Here is a 26060-nt window from a genome sequence, read left to right as displayed (position 1 = left end):
GATGAGGAATATTAATATTTATAAGAATATTTTCATAAGTTTACAATAAAAATTATTAATATGAAATATTTAAAATAAAAATTTTTATTATTACGTTTATTTTTAATAACATTACGCATTTAAAATATTAAATTGCAAAATAACACGAAGCGAACGAAATTATTTACAGAGTTTTTTTTGTTTTTTAAAGAATCTATCAAATATCACCGACGTCATTTAGCTTGCGACCAATCGGATGTCGTGTTACTATCAAAGAAAGATGCAACACGTGTATGTAATCGCCCTTTAAAAATAAGTTGTGACGTCACAGGAAGGGAGGATCGTGGCTCTGGGCGAAAGACGAGTAGGAGACGTAAGTGGATCTGGGTTTAGAAAGGAGCCACGATTGCCAACAAATTTCCTACCTTATCGTTCGGACAGCTTTAACAGCACTATTGAGACCGATTTATGTAAGAATGGCAATCAAAGTATATATCTCCGGCGTTTGTGGTAGTCAAGAAGTAAGTTCATTCACCGTTTAGGCCTAGTTTAAATTATATTCTACCTTAATTTACTGTGTATAATTTTTTTAAATGTGTTCATAAGCAAAATATATAAAATATGTCATCGTTTAAATATATCCTGATGGCCTCTTATCAACAAAATTAATATTAAAATCATCCTTGACATCCAATGGCACTGTTTAACTCAAGTATCTATCCATTATTTTAATATTTTCACAATTTAAATTTGAAGAATTTTTTTAGTCTGGATATTAAATCAAGGTTTCATGATATTTAAGTAAATGCATTTAAATTTAATGCATTTATCTAAATGTTTCAAAACCTTGATTTAATTTTTACGTTGATTTCTTTTTTAAAATTTGAGTGGTTTTAGCTTTATTTATGAAGTGTGGATGAGGGGTGCCAAAGTTCTATCGTTCCTTTCTCTGTAAATCTTATGAGAATTTTGATACAGTGCCTCTAACATCCGAAAGTTTTCGGCGACGACAACTTTGTTCACTTAATTTATTGTTATGGATGCATTATGGAAGAGTAAAATGTCATTTTAATTGTGTAAAACATCTAATGTTTTAATACTGTGAAACGGTAAAATTGGTTGTTTAACATTACAGATATGAGAGTGGTCTTTAAAGTATGTGATCTGCCTTTACTTGAATTTGGAAATTGTCAGAACTAGTTTTAAAATTAATTTGAACTGAAGAGGGAAGAAAATGTTATCACAAAAAGCACTTGTAACAATAAATTAAACAAGTCAAGTCATCATCATTTGAAAACCTTTGGATGTTAAAAGTGCTTTATTGAAATTCTTAAATTGTAAGGTTTAGAGAAAGGAAAGATTCTTTTTTGAAACCTGCTACGGATTCATATGATTGATGAGCCTTAAATTACTATTTCTTTGACAATGATAGGAGGTGGAAATCTGCGGTAACATATTACCAATTTATTAAAGTGATAGATCTGATGACTTTAAATGCATCATATTATAATTGATCTATGCTTAGGTAAAAATCAGTCTTATTTAATAATTTATGAACTAAAGCTATATACTGTATATATCTTGTTTCACAGATGAAGCCAAGAAAAATAGTTTAGTGTGTATCTTGTTAGAATATTTGCATTGTTGGGTAACTTAACCTAGTTTGCAATTCTTGTTTTCTATTTATTTCTATCAAAAACAAAATATTTTTTGCATCTCTAAAGAAATAAATCATTTAATTAATATTGAAAGATTTATATATTTGTTGTATTCTTATGATAATGCATTCTTGAATAATTATTTACTATATTCTTTGATTTAATTAACCTTGTAACTGCTTAAATGAATTGGTCTTGTTTATCATTGACAAAAAAATTGAGTTTTAGAGACATGCCCTTTGTGATGTTTCTAAATGTAGTCCAAAAAATTTTCATATATGTGTGTATAAATCTCATATAAATAACTTAACTAAAATTTCAAAGATATTGCAGATGATTAAAATACTAGTCAAGTATCTATGAAATGTCATAAAATTATGTCATAAAATTATATACNAATCCTGTGTAAAAATTTTTAAATGAGCTTTCTTTAGAATTACTATTATGAACATATGATCTTGATTCTGTGTTATGAATTTCCTGGCCAGGAAATGTGGAAAATTTATGTAGAAAATTCATTAAAAGGAAAATGCACTAGTAGTAAATACAGTATTAATATAAGACATATATTTTCAACATTTCATAGAAAAGTTCATTGACTAGCAAAATTTATAATATAGGGCTTTGTAATAGTTGACTATCTTATAGCTATGCAAATTTTGTCCTTTATGTAAATATATAATATGGTTAAAGGTTATAAAATGTACCGAAAGAAAACTAAATATATTTAGTCACAATATCAAAATATAAATAAAAATAAAACATTAAAATATTTTTTAATTAAAAAAGTTTATGAAATTTATGTAAGATTTCATTAACTTCTATAAATGTAAGTATTTATAAATAAATTTATTAAAAACCAAATTGACTGATCCAATCTAAAACTATTTAAAATGTATTTTAGCTATATAAACAAATTGAAATTGCAGGAGTCACAATTTAATTAATTCAGTTTAATTACAACTTAAACTTGTCCATATAATTAATTATATAGGTTATCTTATTGGTCTGAGAAATATTAAATGCTTATTTATTATCAGAACATATACGTTGATCATGTTTATTACAATTAAAATATCTTATCTGAGCTAATAATTATCAAATCAAATTGATTTAATTTCATGATCAACTATGTCTGTTTTAATGCTGCTGTTTTTTTTCCCTTTTAATGTGAAACCAGATCAATAATTTCATAAATTATTCTTTAATTTATTACTTATAGCTTGTACAAAGATCCATCAAGCATTTTTGTCTAAATCTTAATGTCAGAAAAATGATTCTTAAATATCATTTTAACTGCCTTAAAATTTCATTAAAGTTCTTCATATATATATATATAGTTTTTTACGGTGCATTTTGATTATATGCTGATTATCATCTAGATCTACAAGGAAATCTTTATTAAAGTTTTTCATATAACAATATTTTTTTTATAATGAAGTGATGTTATCCTTTGATTAAACTAAGCTATAGTACTGTAACTATAATTTATATCCTCAGTTTAAAATTATGTGATGGCTATTGCTGTAATAATAATCCAATCTGCACATAGCTTTCAAACTTGCTTCTAGCATTTTTTTTTTTCTTCCTAAAATATACTGCTTCAAACAATCATTTTTTAAATTTATAAAAGCATCTCATATTAATTTATTATTATAGTTTTTGAATATGAAATATTTTGAATTTTTTAAAAATTCATATTGCTAATTTTTTGTATCAAGAATAGCATATTAAAGTTTTATATAAGTATAAATGCTATAAAATTAAACAATTTATTAAATTAAAATCTAATTTTAATAATTTTATTAATGAAAAGTTAAGAAAATTCACTAATATTTTTTAATATATTTCTAATGAAAGTAAATTACAGTTTTACAAAAGTTATTGTCTTTTTAAATTGGTTATTTAGCCCTATTAAAATGGCCTGATCCTTAAGTGGATGGGAAAAACGTTGATTATTATGACTTCTCTTTTTTTAAAGATCAGATTTGACCATCATTATTATCAGTTTATTGAGAACAATGGAATAATTCAAAAGATTTTAGCTATAGCATCATTCACTAATTCAAATTGTGACATAGTATAAACAACTGGATACTAATTTAACAAATAAGCTTATAAATCTATCCTTATCCTCAAGTTCTTTAGAAACTTTGAACATGAATATTTAAATGTTTCAATTCTATTTAATTTATAATCATTCTATTTTTTTTAAATGTTCTTTTGTACTGTTTTGAGCAGTTGAAGGTCTTTTGACAAGATCAAAAATGTCATTAAAGTTTCATTGCTGGATTTATAGGGATTTTTTTTTAAATCTGATAATTCCAAATAAACTGTATAACATTTAATTTGCTTAATTAAGACTTAAATGAAGTAGTAGTAATTTTTTTTCTTAAAATGTAATTGGAAGTTTAAACAATATCAAAACAGATTCAAATACAGAATGCCAGAATTTTTTTAATTTTAACAAGAAACATTTCATCCTTATTAAAATAAAAAGTTTTGGCTCCTACATTTGTATTTATTTTGGCATTTTATTTATGGTGTTGTTTCCTTCACTAATTGATTTTATAAATTCAAAATTTATTGTAAAAATCACAAATAAAAATGTTTTAAATATTGAATACATTCAACAGATGTATCTAAATATTTTTTTGACATTTATTAAATATTTCTTATAAAAATTTAAATGACTTGTCAAGTCTGAAATTTCTTTGTTGAAAAAATTGTTGTTTTATTAAAATTTAAAATGTCATTATATAAATAAAAACATACACAAACAATTGTGTAATAATTATATACCAACAAATTATTTGTCAGAAATTTTAAATTTCTGTAGAAACACTATTTCACCCATTTATCCTATCCTAATAATTTTATTATTCCAATTCATTAAACCAAATAGATTTCACTATTATTTTTTTAATTAAAACTCGATTGCAATTGATGTCACAATATCCAGATAAAATTAAAACAAATTTAAGTATTATTTTCTATTTTATCTTTGAATGATAAATGCTAATGCCACATCTGATTCAACTTTAAAATAAAAATATATTGTTGTGATTCAATAATTTAAAAATCCTGTGTAAAAATTTTTAAATGAGCTTTCTTTAGAATTACTATTATGAACATATGATCTTGATTCTGTGTTATGAATTTCCTGGCCAGGAAATGTGGAAAATTTATGTAGAAAATTCATTAAAAGGAAAATGCACTAGTAGTAAATACAGTATTAATATAAGACATATATTTTCAACATTTCATAGAAAAGTTCATTGACTAGCAAAATTTATAATATAGGGCTTTGTAATAGTTGACTATCTTAACTTTTACAAAAATCAAAATTTAAAACATCTAAAATGGCAAAAGAAATGACCCTTGTAACAGTTCATAATAAGAATAATAATAAAATAAAATTATTAAACTATAAATGCTAGTTCTGGATTATCTGACAAAAAAAAAGTTATACTTTCAACAACAATTAGTAGAAAACTCAAATATTACAAATTTAATATTTACAACAATAAAATACTTATTTGTAAAATTGTTTGAAATTTTGAATAATTATAATTAACATGATTAGGGAATATAATCAAGCAGAAGAAAAACCCTTAATCAGCCCCAATTCAATCAATTACTTAAATTATCAATGAATAGCTTAAAATTCCACAGTGATGCTCTGACCAGCAGTAGCAAAGTCTAGCTTGTTTTTGTCAGTATAGAACAAATAGTTTTTAATTGATGACCACATAGCTGAGATGGCAGACAGCAACTTGCTTCTCTTATGGCCATATTCATAACCAATGTTAAAATTAGAAGTTAACCAATAAGCATTCATGTAATTCACATATTGAAAGTGAATGGTAATTAACTTCTAACTTGAACTCTTGACCCTTTGTTCTGAATAGTGTTGCCACCTTTTCAAAATTGCTGACCTGGACAGCCCCCGATTTCCCCACTTTTTTTTCCTGCCCTGTGGACACTAAGAGGGCCTCTTTAAGCAAGCCCATTATGGGTTCGACCAAACCCACAATGGTGCAGCTGGGTGAAGAGGGACGGGACATTTTAAAATTAGGATGTTATACTTAGAAATAAAAAATTGGGTTTTCTTATTGTGAGTAGAAAATAAATAGTTTTTTATTAAAAGGTAAACATGTACTGTACATGATATATTATTAAAGTAATATAATAATCACGTGGCATATTCAAAAATAATTAATAAGTCCGATGTCGATATTAATTGCAAAAATAATAGATAAAAGTAAGAATAATAAATAACACATACCAATGTTAATATTAATTTAATTTACAAGAAATACAATATATAATATAAATATAGAAATTTGAAAAGTGACATGAGTAATGATAATAATAAACTACATGAAAATAATTAAGAAAAATTATATAAAAATAAATATTGCATTACATTATTTTTTATTTACCACCTTAAAGGCATATTTTTGGTTGTTCTAGCTGCTTCTAGAAGTTTATTTTTTATTATTTCTTTGTAAAAATTTTTACATTTAATTTTTGTTACTGCAAGTTAGTAGTTCAGCTTTAACATTCTCTGGTGTTAATCTGTTTAAAAGAAACAGATTAACGTCATATCCTTTTATCCCACCATAAGTTATTCATTGAAGAGAAACATCTTTCAATGTATGCATTAGAAATTGGAATGCTAAGTATAAATTCAATTATCCTCTAAACGTTTGGAAAAATTTTCTTTTTTTAGTATAAATTCCCATAAATGTGAATTTTTTTTCTGCTTTTAACTTGTCCTCCAAATTTCCTACTCTTTCCTTTATTGTGCAAAGTTCATTAAAACGTTGTCACCTTTTACTTTGAAGTCAATTTTGTTTATATATTTATCAAGTTCACAGCAGTCTTGTATAGTTGGAACATTATTTTTTAAATTAAATTTTTGAACTAAAATAAAAAATGCATTTTTGAAATCATAGCAGTCATTTAAATATTTCAATGCTTGTGAGTACACCTTATTGGCTTCTTCTTTGAATATTTTTTTCTTATTCTCTGGAAAATCCAAGAGAGTCTGATTAACTATAAAACTGTAAAAGCACTGTTCTTTTCTCTGCTCTATATCATTTCTAAGATCTGTAAAAACAGTATGTAATTCAGTGACATCAATGTTTTCTCCTTCAAAAATTAATACAGTGGGTGATCGGTTAACAAACAAATCAGATAACGAACACTTTTGCGAAAGATTTTTATGTTCGGACAACAAACACATGATCAGATAACGAACACCCCACAGAACAAACACAAGAAGAAGTGATGTAAAATAATGAATACTGATTGGTTTTCCCTCCCTTGTCTTCAGGCAACAATTCGCGACTTTTTGGAGCGCGGGAGACGTCAACATCAACGCTCAAGCCAGTATATACCGATCGGATAGTATTCCTCCGAACTTTGAAACTTTCCCTTGTAATTTCAGCCTTTTATTTTTCTGACAAAACAATTCTTATATGTATTCGCAAGATTGTCGGGTAGGTACTTGTTAAGTTTTGCGTCTGTTTTTCTTTTCGAAAGGTGAGAGTATAATAGCAAAGGTAGAGAGTAGGCAGAAGATATTTGATGTTACTGGGCAGTATAGCTTGAACAGGTTTACATTAGGCTGCAGTTCAAGCAAGTTTCAGAAGTAATTAATAGTGATGTAATTGTAGAGATCCACAAGCCTATTAACCTCTAAGGCCATTCTAAGACCATTGTTTTGACATCCTCCCACTTCTTCAAAAGATTTCTAATAGCAGATATTGGCATTAATCTTCTTTTTCAGAAAATAACATATCTTGCATAGTTTCTTGGCATTCTTCTGCCATCAGATCTGTTTCAGTTTCCATTATGAACTCTTCAATGTTCTTTATTTCTCAGATGTGATTTTTTTGTTAATCCTTTAGCTGTTTGAGTTTTCTTGATTATACAGTATTTTTCTTAAATAAGATTGAACTGCGACCTACTGTAGACCTGCTAAAGCTATACTGCCCAGCAACATCAGACATCTTCTGTCTACTTTATACCTTTGCTATTATACTCTCATCTTTTGAAAAGAAAAACAGACGAGACTTGAGTGCCTACCCGACAGTTTTGTGAATACATAAAAGAATTGTTTTGTCAGAAATATAAAAGGCTGGAATTACAAGGGAGAGTTTCAAAGTTCGGAGGAATACTATCCAATCAGTATATATTGGCTTGAGCGCTGATGTCAACGTCTCCCACACTCCGAAAAGTTTTGAATTGTTGCCCGAAGACAAGGGAAGATCAATTGGTATTCATTATTTTACGTCACTTCTGTGTTTGTTCTGTGGGGTGTTCGTTATCCGATCATGTGTTCGCTGTCCGAACATAAAAATCTTTTGCGGAAGTGTTTGTTATCTGATCTGTTCGTTAACTGATCACCCACTGTATACATGAAAACACCACATGAAACTCAGAAGCGGAACATCGTTTTCAACATTAAGGCACTTCTTACTACCATTCATTATGAGGATCACAATTGGATGGTGTGTGGTGATTTCAAAGTGTTGAGTATACTTCTAGGACAACAATCAGGATACTCATCTTTACCACAACACCGGAGAATAGTAATATAATTACCTCTTTCTAACTTGTTACCGGTGTGTCTACTAACTCTTAACGATCCAAAACGAATCAAAACTAACGTTTTCGAACCCTTAAACGGTTCTTCTTCAGGTTTTTTCGAATCTCTGATGAAAAATGCAGCTCGTAAAAACTTTAAATTCGAAATATGTAAGTTCGAATGCACGTTTCCCGTTTCCGTCGTTGTATGTCATGCGCAGTCGACTCCAAACGGGCTATCATAAATTACTATTCATAAACGCTAGCATTTTCCATCAGAGATTCGAAAAAACCTGAAGAAGAACCGTTTAAGGGTTCGAAAACGTTAGTTTTGATTCGTTTTGGATCGTTAAGAGTTAGTAGACACACCGGTAACAGGTTAGAAAGAGGTAATTATATAACAATCAGGATATACCAAGTTCCCCTGTTTCATCTGTAAATGGGATAGTCGAGCTTATGACAAACATTGGGAGCAAAAACAGTGGCCTCAAAGGTTGGAATTGGTTCCAGGGGACAAAAATATTGAGTGTGACCTTCTAGTGGAAAGAGACAGAATACTCTTACCACCTCTGCACATCAAATTGGGCATAATGAAGCAGTTTGTCAAAGCATTAAACAAGTGTGGCAGCTGTTTCAAATATCTGTTAAAAATTCCCCAACCTGTCATATGCTAAGTTGAAAGAGGGCGTGTTCACTGGTCCCGATATTTGGAAAGTAATGCTAGATGAAGATTTCCTTCATTCAATGAATGTTGTGGAGCAGAGAAGTCTGGACTGCCTTTAAGTGTGTGGTTCAAAACTTTCTGCGAAACAATCGTAGCCCAGAATATATCGACGTAGTTGAGAACATGCTGATGAAATTCAAAATGCTCGGATGCTCAATGAGTTTGAAGTTACATTTTTTAAATTCGCACCTTGACTTTTTTCCTCAACCTGGGTGCGGTAAGTGAGGAACAGGGTGAAAGATTCCATCATGATATCAAGGACATGGAACGACGATACCAGGGAACTTGGGATGTTCAGATGATGGGCAATTACTGCTGGATGCTTCACCGTGAGCACATAACAGAAATTCCCCATAAGAGGAAAAGCAGGGACCACGCCATGACAACTAAGAAAGCACTCAATGAATGATATTAGTGCATGTTTTGTACCACATTCTCTGTATGCATCTGTTCACTGTGTATATATTTCAATATGTTGTTGTTCTAAACTTGTATTCTACTTCTGCATGATTTGTGTGCCATATATATGTACTACTACTATATATGATATCATTATTGGCAAAATATGCGATTTGTGCAAAAACTGTGGGTGATATGATGTTTTGAGTATCATTTTTGAATTCAGGAGGTCGAAATACATAATGCCTACATTTTCGAGAAAAGTTTTTTCACTGTTGCATTGTGTTGGCCAATGACTATGTTTGAGATTTTACCCCTAAATGAAAGAAATGAAGAAAACTTAACTTTTGCATATGTTTTCTGCTCATCCGGGCATTCCAAACACCGGTGCTATGTATTGGACCCTACAAATGTGTGAAAACTACAGACTACTAGTGTCATCTATCCGTGAAATAGCGAAGCTCCATAAGTAATTTAGTAGCAAGTTAGAGGTTGTCCCTTTCATCCCCACCCTCCTCTACATGTGTAGAAATACAAGTGGTTTTTATTTTTTAAATATTTTCAGATTGTCTTTCTAAAAACACAATTAATGTATGTACTCTTATTAAAAAATTAAGTCAATTTTGTTAATTTTATTTAAGATCATCATAAAATTATAAGTTTTTCTTTATAGAAAAACTATATAATACTAAATTTTTAAAATTTCAATATACAAAGTACCATACATTCAGCTCTAATAATTAGTGAAAATTTTAAATATCAAATGAATGGCCAAATTCTTTATTGGGCTACTTAATGCTAATAAAATTTAAAATAAGATGTCAGCTTAACTAACTGCCTATCTCTAGCCAAATTAATTATTAATTAGCCTTAAGTAACCCACTTAAGAAATATTTAAATTCTTTTTATTAGTGCTTGAATTTTTTTTGGTTACTTCTAATTCAAATGCACATTTGATTTTTTTAAGAATCTTTTTAAATTTTTTTTTTTTTTTTCTTAAAATATTCAAAATAAGAGTGAGCAATTATTTATTGTGACATCATTATAATGCCAGGCTGCAATTTTTAATCATATTTTAAATAATTTTTTAATTTAAAATATATGCTCTCCACCTCAAATTAATAGTGTCTTGCCCTTCTACATCATACTTTTTGCACATAGCACACAGTCCATTCATACCATTGCACATACAACATACCATTGCACATAGCACACAGTCCTGCCATTCATCTAACTCATTTTGGGGAAAATTTTTTTAATTGAAATAATTGACTTTTGGTTGGAACCAGAAGTTTGTGTATAGTTAATTGGAACTTCCTGTCTCTAATCTTTCCATATCTGGTCTCTGCTTTCATCTATCTAACTCTGTTCTCAGACAGATGGACAACAGTGGGAATTTATAGGGCTACAATTTTTTCAAATTGCAATCCAACAAGAATATGAATGAACATTATTGAAAGATATAAATACAATGTAGGTTATAGAAGTTAAGATTTTATGATAGATTTTATACAGGTTTCTTATTGAATTATTATTAGTTTATATAACATATACACTTATTTTTCTTATTTTGCATTTATTTCTCATGTAACTGAATACTAGTAGTAAAAAATCCCGCAACACGTTGCATAACTTTCCTTGCAAATAGTTAAAATTGCATGTGGTGTCCATCATGAGATTTTATTACAAAAACTTTTTGCCATTTTATAATAATAATAATAATAAATTAATTAATTATATGCCTCAAAATTGAATTTTTAGTTTCATTTTGAGGATGGCAATGAGTTTTATTTTAAATGCTAATAATGAGTAAAATCTTTGTCTTATCCCACTAAAGATATGATACACGACCTTCTCTATCTCCCCACCCCTCAATCTTTAAGCATCAAAATTTAATAGCATCAGTCCCCTAATACACAAACCTGCAAACTTTCAGAAATTTTTGACAGACGGCACAAAAGTTATTAAGCTTCAAAGTGAGCGAAAAAATTGTTTCCTCACACAAACTAACATCCATCAAGAAAAAACCTCCAACTTTTTTTTGCATTTTTTTCAGCATTTCAAGGTCCCTTGATCCAAAAATTTAAAAATCTTGATCATTTTTTAACTAATCACCACTCTCTTCCTTTGTTATATATAACACAGGAAAGCAAAAATTAGGAGAGAGAATATGTAAATTACATATAGTAAACAGATGTGTCCAAATTTAACAAATCATAAGTGAAACAACATAATTCAAAAGAGAAATTATTTGTTATAACTTTCTTTTAGTTGTTGGAAATTTAGAGTAGATACATGTTTTAAATTACAATGGACTTCATTGATTAATGAATTCTATAAAGGAAACAAACCATAAAGGTTAATTTGATGATATGAGATACTTAAGCATGAATTAATTTTTACAAAGAGACTTCAATGAAAGATAAAATTCTAAATTTATTTTATTTAATTTTATTTATAACCAGGTTAGAAAACGACAGCAACGTGTCCTATTTGTTCTTACTTCAATGAAAATAGATTATGAAGTTGTAGATGTAACGGAACCTGGAAGAGATGAAGATAAAGAATTTATGAAAGAAGAATGTAAAAAACATAATAAAGAAAATGTTCTCCCTCCACAAATATTCAATGATAACGAATATTGCGGAGTAAGTATTCCAAGTTTTCACTTGCAGTTTATTTTTTTTTTTTATTGTTGAATTTTAATTCATATTCCAAAGAAAACAATAAAATTAAAACAGAATTCAAAATAACTTAAACTATAAACAACTATTAAAAATATTATCTCCAATTTACCAAAATATTTTCATATATTTCCTTTTAATATTTTTATTTTTTGTACATATTATTAGTCTAAATTAGGAAAAATAATTTTTAACATAACTGAACAAAGGAAATAATTATTTAATAAATGTTAAGATGATAATTTTTATATCTTCATTTTATTATTACACAAGATTACAGGAAAACCTCATTTAACACAACTTCAGCATGAATGATAATCAATTAATGTGATTGAACAAAATAATACTATTTCTGCTTTAAGTTTGTAATTAATCAGTTAGCATAATTTTTATATGGTAGCTGAAATTTTTTCCTTTCATTTTGAGGACCAAAAGAAAAAACTTGCACCTTTTTTTATGGTTTCCATGTGTAATGGTATCACTGCACACATTACAGGAGTGCAGACAAGAAGAGAATGTTACAAGAGATTAACTGCAAGAAAACTTGAACTGATTTTTGTTCATATTGTGCATGCCAAGAAAACTGTTTGTTGTGGATTGTAATGAGGAAAGAGGTGCAGAAGTATGGAGAAATCTTAAGGTAATCAGCACCTATTGCAAGTTGTAGGATGAATTTAAAAAGATTAACCCTGTTCAAACAACAATTAAATATTTTGTAAAATATTAATTAAATGAAGCATATTTATGCATTAAATAAATATTTACACAATTATTTTTATTAATTTTAATGTTTTTGACTCCTAATATAGCTTTACATATTTGTAATTATATACAGGATGATTTGAAATATATGATTCTTCATATGGTGGCTGAAATTTTAGGATGATTCTTTAAATATCATCATCCATAAAAGTTCATATGTACTGTACATATATGTTCAAACTAGCAGTTTAAAATTTATGCTATGATTAACTTGTGGTTATGCTTAAATGTCAATGTTGAGGAGAATATTTTTCTCTGCTTTGATTTTAGAATATCTGAATTTAGAATCCAAGTCCTAAGCCATTTGTCTCCTGGACTCAAGGAATAAAAATGACTAGACACATCTATCCATATCTTTAAGTAGCTTAAATAATTATCAAAGATATTTGATTCTTTTCAGGGACAAATGTTTTTTTTCCCTACCTTTTTTTGTCTTGTTTTCTTCCTACAGATAGACATATTGATTACAAAAGAAATATTAAAATTTATAAATTGACAGATTGAATATTTAGTAATTTCATGAAAAACTTACTTTAGTCTTAACATTAGTTTGTCAATTATAAACAGCAATTTGTTTTAATTTTGGAAATATATTCTTAAAGATTACAAAATCAAAGATAAATAATTATTTAAGATTTATAAAAATGCAGTAGGCAACCCCTTAAAAAATCATTAATAACAGGAACACTGAATATTAATGAATTTCTTCCAGAAGAGCTTAATTTAAATAAAATTTTAAAAAAATTTAAATAAAATTTAAATTTTTTTAAATTTTTAAATAAATTAAGTTCTTCTGGAAGAAATTGATCCAAAGTGGGGCTCAAATCCTCATCTGTTTAATATACAGATGTCTAGGTAGAGTAATTGACAGTACTTCTGTCCAGTCTTTGCTTCTAGACTAATTAGAGAGAGAACCATACAGATTACTTGATACACTGATTAGGGACAGCTTTGCACTCAATGCCCTCTATGGTTCATTTCACCTAAGCTTCTAACTTAACATGGTGTATGTATTACCGCTAAAGCTCAAAAGCTGTTAATGTGTGCATTACCTAGCTAATCTGCAGATTAACTCAGGTGATCTGTTAAAGCTGCGAAAATTATTCCATTTCTCAAATTACCTAGGTAATGTGCACATTACCTACTAGGCACTCGGTAAAGTGAAAATAAGATCTTTTGCTGGAACAACAGCAACATTTCTGTACACTTAAATTAACATAATGTTATTTATTTAATATTTGATATCTAAAGAATCAAGTTAATACAATCAAACAATCAACAAATTAGTTGATAGAATCAATCATCAATTAAAAAAACTAATACAAAAATCAAACGGTTTAAAATATTTTTATAATTAGGGAAATGAATTTGCAAAACATATGATAAAACTGTGCTTACTTATTAGTGAAATCTAAAGATTGGTGACACTTTGAATTACATAGCAATTTCTTTTTGTGACAAGCACACCTATTTGTGGTACATTTAGATTTGCAGTCACATTTTCATAAACCCTGCCCAGTACCAAGGGATTGTTTTATTGCTGTTTGACGTAAAGATATTTCTACAGCAGGGACATCCATCTTCTTTCGTTAAAAATCTCTCTTTGCAAACACTGAATTCAGATTTTGCATACAATTGTTTTAAAATACCTGTTTTAGTACCAAGTTTATAAAAGCCATCCCCTGTTTTACTAAGAACCACAGCTAAAATTGAGCGTGCATCAGTTTTTGCTCTGTCTTCTTCAGGTACTTTAATTCTCAGTGACGCCTTCATCGCCATTTGGGTGCTTTGCATTAGAAACTGCTAACATTTTCTTTGCTTTCTTTTCTAAACATTTCTTGGCTTCATCATGCTGTATTTTCTGATCCATATTCTTTTTCACAGATGTTGCACAATACATTCTTACCATATCCTTCCTCTTTAGGATCTAATTCGTCACAAACTACGTGAACAAACATATCACACAATTTACACTTGTGAGCACTTGATGCTGCTTTTGAGCAAACAATACAGACTGTCTTGTATAGTGCTCTTTACAGGCTCTGTACAAAACACTGATGGCAATTCTGCTGAAGTTGAGGGTAACTCAGTGATGACTTCTTCAACTTGCAGAGGCGATTCCTTGGAGGTGCAAGGTAACTGAACATTCCTCAATCAACGGTGTAGAAGGCAGTTTAAGATTACTATCGATAAATTCTTGTATTTCAATAGGTGATTTTGTAGAAGCAGGGGATAAAGGAATGTCATATTGAGTAAGATTTGACTGTGATCCTGTAATTAGTCTCTTGTGAATCTTTTTCAAGGTCTTCTTCAGTATTTATCGAATGTAATACACTTTGTGGTATAATAGAAAAAGACCATCCCACTTTGCGGGACAATCAAACATGGCTTCATATAGACTTCTTTTAATTGCAGAATGATAGGCACGATTCTTCATGAATTGTACAAATCGTACGTCCTCACTCCACTTGTTAGTTTGGCTATCAGTCATCCAAGTAGTTAGCATATTTTCAATGTCTTGATTCGCTTGTTCTACACTTCCTTGACTTTGGCTGTGTCTAGGTTTGCCATTAACCATTTTGATTTCTGGCCACAACTGTGTTACACATTCTAAGATTTTATTACAAAATTCACGTCCATTATCAGAATGCAAAATACTTGGAGCGCCAAAAAGGAGAAAAATATCAAGCAAGTTATAGGCTACTTCATCCACCCGTTTTGATGTGAGTGGCTTTAATACAACAAATTTTATTAAGTGATCTTGGTATACAAGAAGAAACTTAAACTTTCCATCTGGTTGAGATTGATAATCGATGAGCTCCACCTGGCATCTGCTATTGAAATGCAATGAAATAATCAGCTTTACAACAAGCCCTTTTTTCAAACTTTTAAGTTTTTGTTGACAAGGTTTGCATAAATCCAAAAACATTTTTATTTGGGCTTGGGCTGTTTTTATAAAATTTTTTTAATTGCTTGATCATTGTCTCTTCTACCATGGCCAATTGACAAATGAGTCGAATACAATATGTCAAACAATTCTTCAGCATGGACAAACTTTTCACACTTTCTCGCACATGTGACAATGGCTCAATGAGTTTTTCACAGCCTTGTACAGTCAACACATCATACATTTGAATTATTCGATAATCTCAATGATTCTTTCTTTTTGGAAACTTTTATTCGCTTTACTTCTTCAATTAAGGAATCATACTTTCATTTTGTCATTAAAACACTATTATATTTTGAATCTTCGCTAAAGAGGTTTGCGAAGAATCTTTTCTTCATTTTACTCACCAATTCGGAGCTTGTTTGCATACTAAGAGTTAAATTTATCTACTTTAAAAAAAAAAATCCCATCAGAAATTCACGTGCTAACAAACAGAAACGAATTTGAAAACAGAATTAGGTATGCGACGCACTGGTAGCCAATGCAAATTATGAGAAATAAAAACAACCGGCGACGACAAGACACTGACAAAACCAAATTAAAAGTGGAGGGAGAGAGGAAAGGAGTAGGGAAAGGAAATGAGAGAAAAAAACTTTTGAACTTTAATGAAGCAGAAGCCGTTAATGTGCAGATTAACTAGGTAAAATGCGGAAAACTCTTGATTCTGCACGTTTACGGATCACCTTAGTTAATCTGGAGATTAGCTAGGTAATGTACACATTAACAGCTTTTGAGCTTTAGCGGTAACACGTGTGTGTGTGTGTATATATATATATATATACACACATATATTTTAGCTAAATAATTATTTAGCCAAAGTTCCAGCTTGAAATCTAGTGGTGTTATTACTTACTTGCTAATTTTCACAAATGATGGTTATTATTTTAATAAAACCAAAACTAAAAGAAAACACCACTGCATAATAACTCCAAGTTTTTGTTGAAAGTATATAAGACTATTTGGCATACAAAGAAATAACTTAAGGGTATAAAAATATATATAAAAGAGCAACTTGTATGAAAGTTAAGAACTACTAGTAGTTTGGACATTTTTGTACATCAAAAAATTCTTGGTCATTCAAATTTTGAAATATGAATCATGAACCAATCATTGTGGTTCAGTACCATTGGGGGGAGGTCTGATGATGGAATAAATCAGTTCCAAAGTATTTATCCTTGAATAAATTGTTTGGCATCCTTATGTTAAATGTTCATAAATCTTTGTCTCTGAGAAATTGACCTTATTAGATGAGAAGTTTATAAAATTTAAATATTTTTCTCGTATTTTGAGAAAAAACAATGAAATTGTTCTCAATATGTTGTATATCACGTGAAAAATTTATTCACAATGTTTCCAAATTTATAATTTTTACAATTTTTTTCAAATTTACAAATGGTATAAAGTTTAATATACAACTCTGCACAAAAAATCTGAATAAGTTCTCTGTTGGAGCAGAGATTGCCAGTAGTAGTTTGGTTATATCTCTGGAAAGTGCTAATAATCAACAAAGCAATGAAGAAATGGATTTGTCTATTCTTAATGAAATAGGTATGATGAATACAGCTGATGCAGGTACAATTACATTGCTTTAATCAACATGATTAAGTGATCAACTGTTGCTTTGCACCTACAATAATCTAGAAATTCAAACTTAGGAATCTAGTTAATGATTAGTAATAATAATAGAAATAAATTATATTTATTTAAAATTTAGAAGTAATATTTGTTATAAAGTTACTGTGATTTGTTGTAAATGCATGTGTAAAAAGTTAATTATGCAATTCTGTTTAAAAAATGAATGTTAATCAGTTATAAAGATTTATTATTCAATATTCAATATTTAAGTATGAACAAATATTAGCTGCTCTCTTTGGTTACAGAAAAGATTAGGTTTTACTTGTATATTTGATTATAGGTAAGTTTGTAGATTTTAGCTGCTTTTAATATGATTAATTGATAACGGTTGACACTATTATAAATAAAACACTAGATTAGATTAAAAGATTTGTGTACATATATCTACTCAAAATTTCTAGACTGGTTTTAAAAATTTTTTAACCTTTTGAGTAATTAAACTTCATATTTTATTTATTTTAAATGCAATCTGTATCAATACACTTACTATAATGGCCATAACTTTTGGTGTTGACTTTGTATTTCTTTTATCCTTTTTTAAATGGCTTTTTATATTTACACTGAATTAATTGAAATCATTTTATCATATATTTTCAATAAAATACTTTCATGTAAAAATTTGATTTATAAATTAGAAACAATTTTTTTAGGATTACAGTGATTTTGAAGTTGCAAATGATGATGACAAATTGTTAATCTTTCTAAAGATGCAGGATGAATCTGCTGCAAATGAAACTACTGTTAATGGTAACAAAGAGGAAATAGTAAGTCATGTAATAATTTTTATTTGAAGATTTTCTTTTTATTATTATTGTTAAAGTTAAAGAAAAGAGGTTAAAATTAAATTATTCATAACTCAGAACAATGAATAGTTATTTTGGACAAAAATATTGTAACTTAAGAGTATCTACATAATTTTTAAATTTAAGCTAATCCTAATTTTGACACATCCTAAAACTTAGTAGTATACAATCATAAAATAATAGGTTTTTAAATAAATATTTTTAACTTTATATTTAATATAAGTCTTTAAATTTAATTCATTTAAATGTAAATTACTCTACAATAAAAATAATAATTAGAACTTTTATATGAATCCTCATAATATTTGATTTAAACACTAATATTTAGCATTAGATATAATGTAGCATTTCCACTAATATATGTTAACAATTTAACACAAACTTCTATTTTAAACAAACTGATGAATGCTGCTGACAGGAAAAAGCTATCTTTTAATATAAATAAACTTTTTCATTGAAATTTTTTCAATTGTGCCTGCAAGTTGGAAACTTTAGTAAAGTCTCAGATTTTACATTTCACTGTTTAAAAGTGCACCAGTATAGAATAAGGAAAAGACTACGGTGATTGCATGTTGTGGTTTGGATTTTGAACTTCAATTTCTGTTTCCTTAAATCATGATCTCTCAGCATGCAGAAGAGAGATCAGAAACCTGTTCATTTTATAGTTATGGCTAGGAGATTAGGATAGCTAGATTGGATAAAAGATTTGAATTAAGTTTTTTTTTTTTTTGTCTTCCAACTTGTTTAAATTTTTAGATCAGGTTTAGATTCAGAAAAATTCAATTTACATGTTGGCAATTCTTTGATTTTTACCTTACTCTTCCTAACAGTTACTTTTCAGATGATTTTGCTACTTTTAAAAAAGTTTAATTTCCTTAAGAGTTGACCAGCAACATTGTGTGCTATTTCTAATGTACTAGTACATAACTTAAAATAAGTATGGCAATAGACATTTATCTCTCATACAAAATGAATTGTAAAGTTCAGCAACATTTGTCTTTTGAAAATTTTGAATGATGATGATGCTGAGTCAACAGAAGTAGAAATGGCAATAAGATGTGAGATAGTGAAAATTGTTAACAAAGAAGTGAAGAAATTGTATGGGTAATCAGTATGACCCTACCCTGAATGATTGTCTAAACTGAATAAATGTCTAAACAGTATTTAGACATTTATTCAGTTTTCTGGTTAATGTCAATAAGTTATGGTGAATACAAAGTGTATATATTTTCTAGTTTTTATTTTATTTATTTTTTTATACAAGTGATATGACTTAAAATGTGAACTACATCTTCATATGAAAAACTTTTTCACTGAATATTTGTTTGTCAGAAGTTTGGCTATATCTGTAGTTTTATTTTACTACTGACAAAGTATTTGATTCTATACTCATTGAACTTTCAAAAAAGAAGAAAATTTGAATTTAAAAAATTTCATGTTACTATTAAATATTTTGTAAACTTCATCTTTCAATAAGAAAAACAAATCAAAACAACAAAAGAAAAAAAAATAACTTGAATTCAGTGAAACAGGCAAGATTACCGAACACAACAGAAGAATGAATAAAAATTATTCTTGATGTCTGATTACTAACTAAAACAAACTAAAAAAAAAGTCATTTTAAGAGAGTATTTTATTAAAAGAAAAAGCAAGATTTTATCAGGAACACAAAAATAAATTTATTTTGCATGTCTTAAATTATAAATATATTCACACTTAAATTTAGTTGCATTAATTTTGATAAAGACTGTTTAGATTCAGAAAATGTTTTATTTCTTAATGCTATATAAAATGTTTGTTGTATCTTTCAGATTTTCTTGTGGTATTTTAAATGTATGTTTTGTAGAAATAATAATTAAAGTAAGGTAGCAGTAAGAAATTTCAATTTTTAGATGCTATTCAGATTATTCAAAAAATGAGTCTAAAGAAACTTTCTTAGTTAAAATAATTATGAAAATAATATATACTTAATGAACAATGTGTTACATTTGTTTTATAACAATAAAATTGTTAAGTACTCTTTTTAGATAAGGGAAAATTTTTTTTCAAACTACAAAAACTTATTTTTAGTCAGCCAGCCAAATCAGCATAAATTTAGCATACATCAGCAATCTGCTTATATTATTGTATACTCTGAAATGCAAGAGAGAACAACCAGAATACTTTCCCAAGAGTGTGTATAAATTATCTGAGAAATGTTTGTCTTAAATAGTATAACTGCAGCTGCTGGCACTATTTTTGCTAGATCTAAAGAAATAGCCAAATCTTAGAAATAAGACATTTTCCTGACATTAGTATTTTTTGATTCTTTTGCAATACAGATTTCTATGAATATTTAAATATTGAGAAGTATTATTTTTATTATTTTATAAATTAATTTCTAAGATTTATCATTTAGTTTCATTCATAATATCTGTTTGCATTTTGTTATGGTATATGCTGTAGCAGTTTCCTATACTTAAACATAGTAATTTAATGGAAATTAACATTATTGTTGCCATTGTGAACAATTCCAGTTTAGGTCTTTATGGTAATCCATCTATATATAAGGTAGTATTCATTTCTCAGTCTACTTTTAAGATAGTTTTTTATTCTTTCCATTAAGTTTACATTTAAAGACTAATCTGAAAGCTTTGAAAATAAATACAGTAGTACCTCAGGATATGAAATTAATCCATTCCGAAACTGAGATTGTATCATGAAAATGTCATAAGGTGAATTATTTTTCTCAATACAACATGTAAAACCAAATAATCCATTTCAATACGAAAAACACACTCAAATTAAAGCTAAGTAATACATTGAAAAAAAATAACTTTAGTAAGGAAAACACTGAAAAATGCATTTTGTAGTTCTAAATGTATAAATAACCATAATAGATTAATAATTGATAATAAAAAAATGTAGTTTTATTTGCACTTTAGCTTTGAGGCTAGACAACGGTGGAGGTGTAAACTGGTGGCGGAGGAGAGAGAGAAGGGAAATGATACTAAAACTTACATAACATAATGTAATGATAACTTAAAAATAACTTAACACTAATTTTTTTATCTTTTCTGTTTTATATATATTTTTTTATTTTTTATTCACTGCTTTTTGCTTTCTTTCCTTCACTTCCACCAGCACNTACATAACATAATGTAATGATAACTTAAAAATAACTTAACACTAATTTTTTTATCTTTTCTGTTTTATATATATTTTTTTATTTTTTATTCACTGCTTTTTGCTTTCTTTCCTTCACTTCCACCAACACTTTCACTGGATAGAGGTTGCTTGGTAAAATATCTATCCAAAGAGGTTTGGCTTTGCTTACTTTTTAAAATGTTTCTAAAATGACTTAGGCAAATATCATTAAATCGAGCAGCAATACAGGGTGAACCTTTTTTGGGATGTTTCTTTTCAATAAAATCAGTCACCTTCTGATAATGCCTTAAGATTTCCTTTATAGAGCGAGATCCTTCCACGACAAAGCAAACACGCAGACTGAGTGAATAAAAAATGGCGTTGCAAACTAATGTAACATCGTATGGTGAGTTTTTGTTCATACCATGAAGCAAAAATATGTTCAAATTTCATGTCATATCCTGAAAATTTCATATGCTAAGGTACTACTGTATTTGAATTTGAGATAGTTTTTAATGAACACTTATGTGTTATTACTCTTCTAACTTTTTTTTATTGTTTAAAATTTTCAGATTAAATTTTTAGATAGCCAAATGCACTATTTTAAATTAATGATAATTCTAACAGGAATTATGATTAAATATTTGCTTATTTTTTCAAATAACAATTGATTAATTATATTCACATTTTATATTAATTGATATTTGAAGGAATATGCAAATTTTATTAATCATTCTGTTCAAACATATCTTATCTTCTTATCATCTTATATCTTATATATCATCTTATCATCTTATAAATATATCTTATTATCCTTAATGCTCTTTAAGAATTTATAAAATATAATCACGGCTCTTCATAACTATTCATTAGCAATGTATGGTCAAGTGGTGTAAGTATCCAAGAGGCATCAAATACAACAAAGCTGAAACAAATAAAATCAGATGACTATATTTTACACTTTTTCAGCAAGAGGTGTATTTAAGATATGAGGCTAGACGACGGTGGAGGCGTAAACAGTGAGGTTTACTCTCACTAGAAAAGTGTGAAAGGTTTGATAAAACCCATGAGATAACTGCACCTTTCCATATCATACTCATCAGCCAATTAAAACTAAGCTTATACCATTACATTTATCTGTAGCTCATGAGTATAGATATTGATAGTATTAAAGTTGGTTTCAACATTGCTGCTGCTTCTATGGTTGCAACAGGGGTTTGAAAAATTTAGATAAGTTTTTTCTAACAGGATGCAAGTGTAATGATTTTTGTATTTAAAATTCAGTATTTGGGATTTTAAGATAATATTTAGCTGAATCTTGTAGAATGATAAGTGCAAATACTCAAGTGTTTTGTCCACATGCTTTGTCATAACAGGCCAGTGTGCATTTACCCTATGAAATTATGATTGTTGGATTAAGTGCACCCTGGGATAAATGCATCCTGTTTGTGTTCTACATAACTTCAAGAAGTCTATGTATGGGTGAAGAAAGCACCACACTACTAGTTTTTTATTCCATCATTGTGAAGTGTCTGACATTTATGTTAGACAAGTTGTCATTATCCATGTTGATAAACACAGAATAAAATTTATATGCCTTGTCAAGAAGAAATCTACGGAAACGTTTGTTTTCCATTGGCTAGATGTGGAAGATAATGCAGACATTTCTTTCCAAGACATTAAACCATGTCTTCAGCACAGCATGTTTTGTGAAGAGACTTGATAATTACTTTTTGTTACAACTTTGGGTCTTGCTATGACATGAAGTAATATGGTTCAAAAGTACTCCTAGACTGATTTTTCAAGAGTTATTCTCACTGAATTTCATCTGTTTTGTAAATCAATTTACATTTTATTGTTACTAGGAATGTAAATTACAATAAAAATTGAATGTATGTTATTGTGACATCATAATAATGCTGGGCTGCAATTTTTAATCATCATTTAATTTAAAAAAATCATGTGACTTCCAGTCCAGACCAGAAGTCTAGATATGGAAAGCCTTGGGACCTCTGGCCCGAGCTTTCCATATCTGGTTGCTATTTTCATCTATCTAACTCCATTCTTGAGATTAATGATGGATGGATGGATGTACAACAGTGGGAATGTATAGGTCTGCAATCTGAAAATTGCATCCCAATGATGCCAATTTTTGTGTGCTGCCATTACTTCATTTGCTATGCCTATATTTGCAGTGGAGTGTACTGAAAGTTTATATATAAACAAAAGGTTACTGTCACAGCTTTGGCACACCTGCACTGGCATTTGATTTTATTTGGATTTTCCTAGTTATTACAATGGAGGGTGACTTATCTTCACTAATTAGGAGTAAGTGTACCTTTCAGCATTACTTTTAAAAACATTCTGGCTCAACAAATAACACTCTCTTGACTTGTGATGTTCACAGTTACTATTGAAATAGGTAAGTTATTTCAGCAGTTAGTTTTTGAAATCAGGTAATCTTTACTCTGCCTCACTGGCTGAGATTTTCAAATTCTGGAATTGATGGTGTACAGTACATACCACACCTGACCTTATTAGTAAATTTAATAAATTAATAATTTCTTGTTTGCTATTAATGATTCCCCTCAACCTTCTTAAAGATCAGGATTGATTTTGAAAGCTCTAGCAATATTTTGTGCTTTGTTGGCAGAAAATGAGAAGATTTCATCGACAATGTTTGCATCCTAATGTATATTGAGTTATATACCTTGTATATGAATTTGGTACTTTGAGATAGGATCACTTTAATGTGTTTTTTTTCTTAGAATGAAAACGAAGAAAATGTATATGAAAAAGAAACTGTTGATGTGAGTTATAATGAAACAAATGGAACAGTTGAAGAAACTAGGGAAGAGAAAAAAGAAACAGAGGCATCAGAACCAAAGGAAGAAAAAGAAACTGCAGAAAATGAAGAAAAAGAAGCTGAAGAAAATGAAGAGGAGGAGGATGAAGAAGATTAATGATACAAAATAAAAAAAATTCACACAACAAAAAATGGAATCAAAAAATATACCCAAAGTACCAAAAAAATGCATGATCAAACTTTAAAACTTTTACAATTTTCTATGGATTAATGTTTAGAATGTTAATTCTATAATTAAGTGTAAGTGTTCATTACCAATAAGTGTACTAATGCAAATAACTTTTATTTTTACAGCATGGAAAGATGAATTTCTGAATAATCCCTGGCAAGCAAAACATCTTCCCGCTTTGTTGCATGTCTGCTTATTCCTGCCGAATCCACTGAACATAAGAACAAAGCATGACCCAATTCTGCAACCTGTTTTTTAATTTTTTTTTATGATTTAAAAACTTTTGCACATTACTTTAACATTTGCATCACTAATGTTTAGAATTGTAGTCATTGTTTTGTGTTAATTGGCAGCTGTTAACATGTTCCTTCCATTTGGATAACTGTGATAACAATAACTATTGGTATGATACCCTAGATAGACAAATATAAATGATGATAAAGAAAATGCCTTATGCATGTTTGATGAAGCAAAAAATATGTTTAATGCATGAAATGTTTACCAATTTTGTTGTTAAGTCTATAGTATTATCAATTGATGCATTGAAATAACCTCAATTTTTACCTTAATCCAAAAACAAAATGCTTAAGAAGCTTTTAAATATGAAATATGCACAATTAAAATTGTCTACACACAGTAAAATTTTTAAACGAAATATAAATTATGAAGTTTTTAATGTTTAAAGGTACACTGAGATTTTAAAAAAAAATTGAGATTGTTTTCTTTTGTACTTAAATTCCGAAATTCACTATACAACATGGTAGAAAATTTATTTTTTTATGTTATTTTTCTGGATGTTACACCTACTTCAAGGAAAAAAAAAGATATATTTAATTTATGAAATAACCTTTAGATTTTTTAGTATATATTTTTAGTAGTAATATCTCAAAAAAAATTTTGAACTTTTTAAATGCAGCTAATACTTCTTTTGGAACAGTCTCTGCAGCAGTTTCTGCACACTGTAACAGCATAAGTAGTAACTGTACCAAAAGAATAACCATTTAGCTTCTAAAAATATTTTATATTGCTTAAATAAAGATATTTGGAATATAAATATATAAAAAATGTTTCTAAATAAATTAATAGGTCACTTTTTTGTTATTTAAAGCAATATAATGTTTGCTCAAAATATGAAGCTTTGAAAGTTTTAAAAAGTCATATTCTATTTTATTTTATTAATTTTTTTTCCATGATTTGACAAGTCCTTTTTGTGTTAATTATCCACAGTATGATGATTCTGTATTTATTGACAAAATTACAGGTTTGGAACCAGTGCCAATACACATTGATACTTTTTCTTGTAAAATCTTAAAAGATCATAGAAAACAGTTCATCAGTTTTAATGTAATGAGTATGTTGAATAATATACTCTCTAAATTGTCTTCATTTGCTGTGGATATGAAATGTAAAATATATAAATGTTGATTTGATCTTTTGTGATATCAATAAATCATGGTATTTATCTAAATTTATATACAATTTTTGTCATTTTTCTTTAAAAAAACTTCCTTTTAGAAAAAACAGTAAACATTAGATTTCAAAACCTGTGCTGTTTTCTGTATGGAGTTTGCTAAGCATTATATACATAGCACACATACTCAATGGCACTTTATCCTATGGGCAAACTGCAATTGCCTGGTGCCCCCACCAACAGAGGCCCAAATCAATCTTTTATAAACTAATGCAGGGCTGGAGCGCCAAAAATTGCCAC

General features: G+C 28.5%; 1 protein-coding gene across 1 annotated transcript; it reads left to right on the top strand.

Moving 5' to 3' along the window:
• The first annotated feature begins 277 nt into the window (after window positions 1-277).
• LOC111624791 (SH3 domain-binding glutamic acid-rich protein homolog) lies at window positions 278-25821 on the top strand. The gene is made up of 4 exons (XM_023367740.1): window positions 278-500; window positions 11823-12005; window positions 18036-18149; window positions 24083-25821. Exons 1-4 carry the CDS (start codon window positions 456-458, stop codon window positions 24275-24277), a joined length of 537 nt encoding a protein of 178 aa, XP_023223508.1. The 5' UTR covers window positions 278-455; the 3' UTR covers window positions 24278-25821.
• Window positions 25822-26060: the final 239 nt, after the last annotated feature.

This window comes from Centruroides sculpturatus, unplaced genomic scaffold (assembly GCF_000671375.1).
Source record: "Centruroides sculpturatus isolate CEXI.00-Female unplaced genomic scaffold, Cexi_2.0 scaffold330, whole genome shotgun sequence".
Taxonomy (NCBI): domain Eukaryota; kingdom Metazoa; phylum Arthropoda; class Arachnida; order Scorpiones; family Buthidae; genus Centruroides; species Centruroides sculpturatus.
Note: the sequence above shows the minus strand (reverse complement) of the source record. Positions and strands in the feature narration are given on the sequence as shown.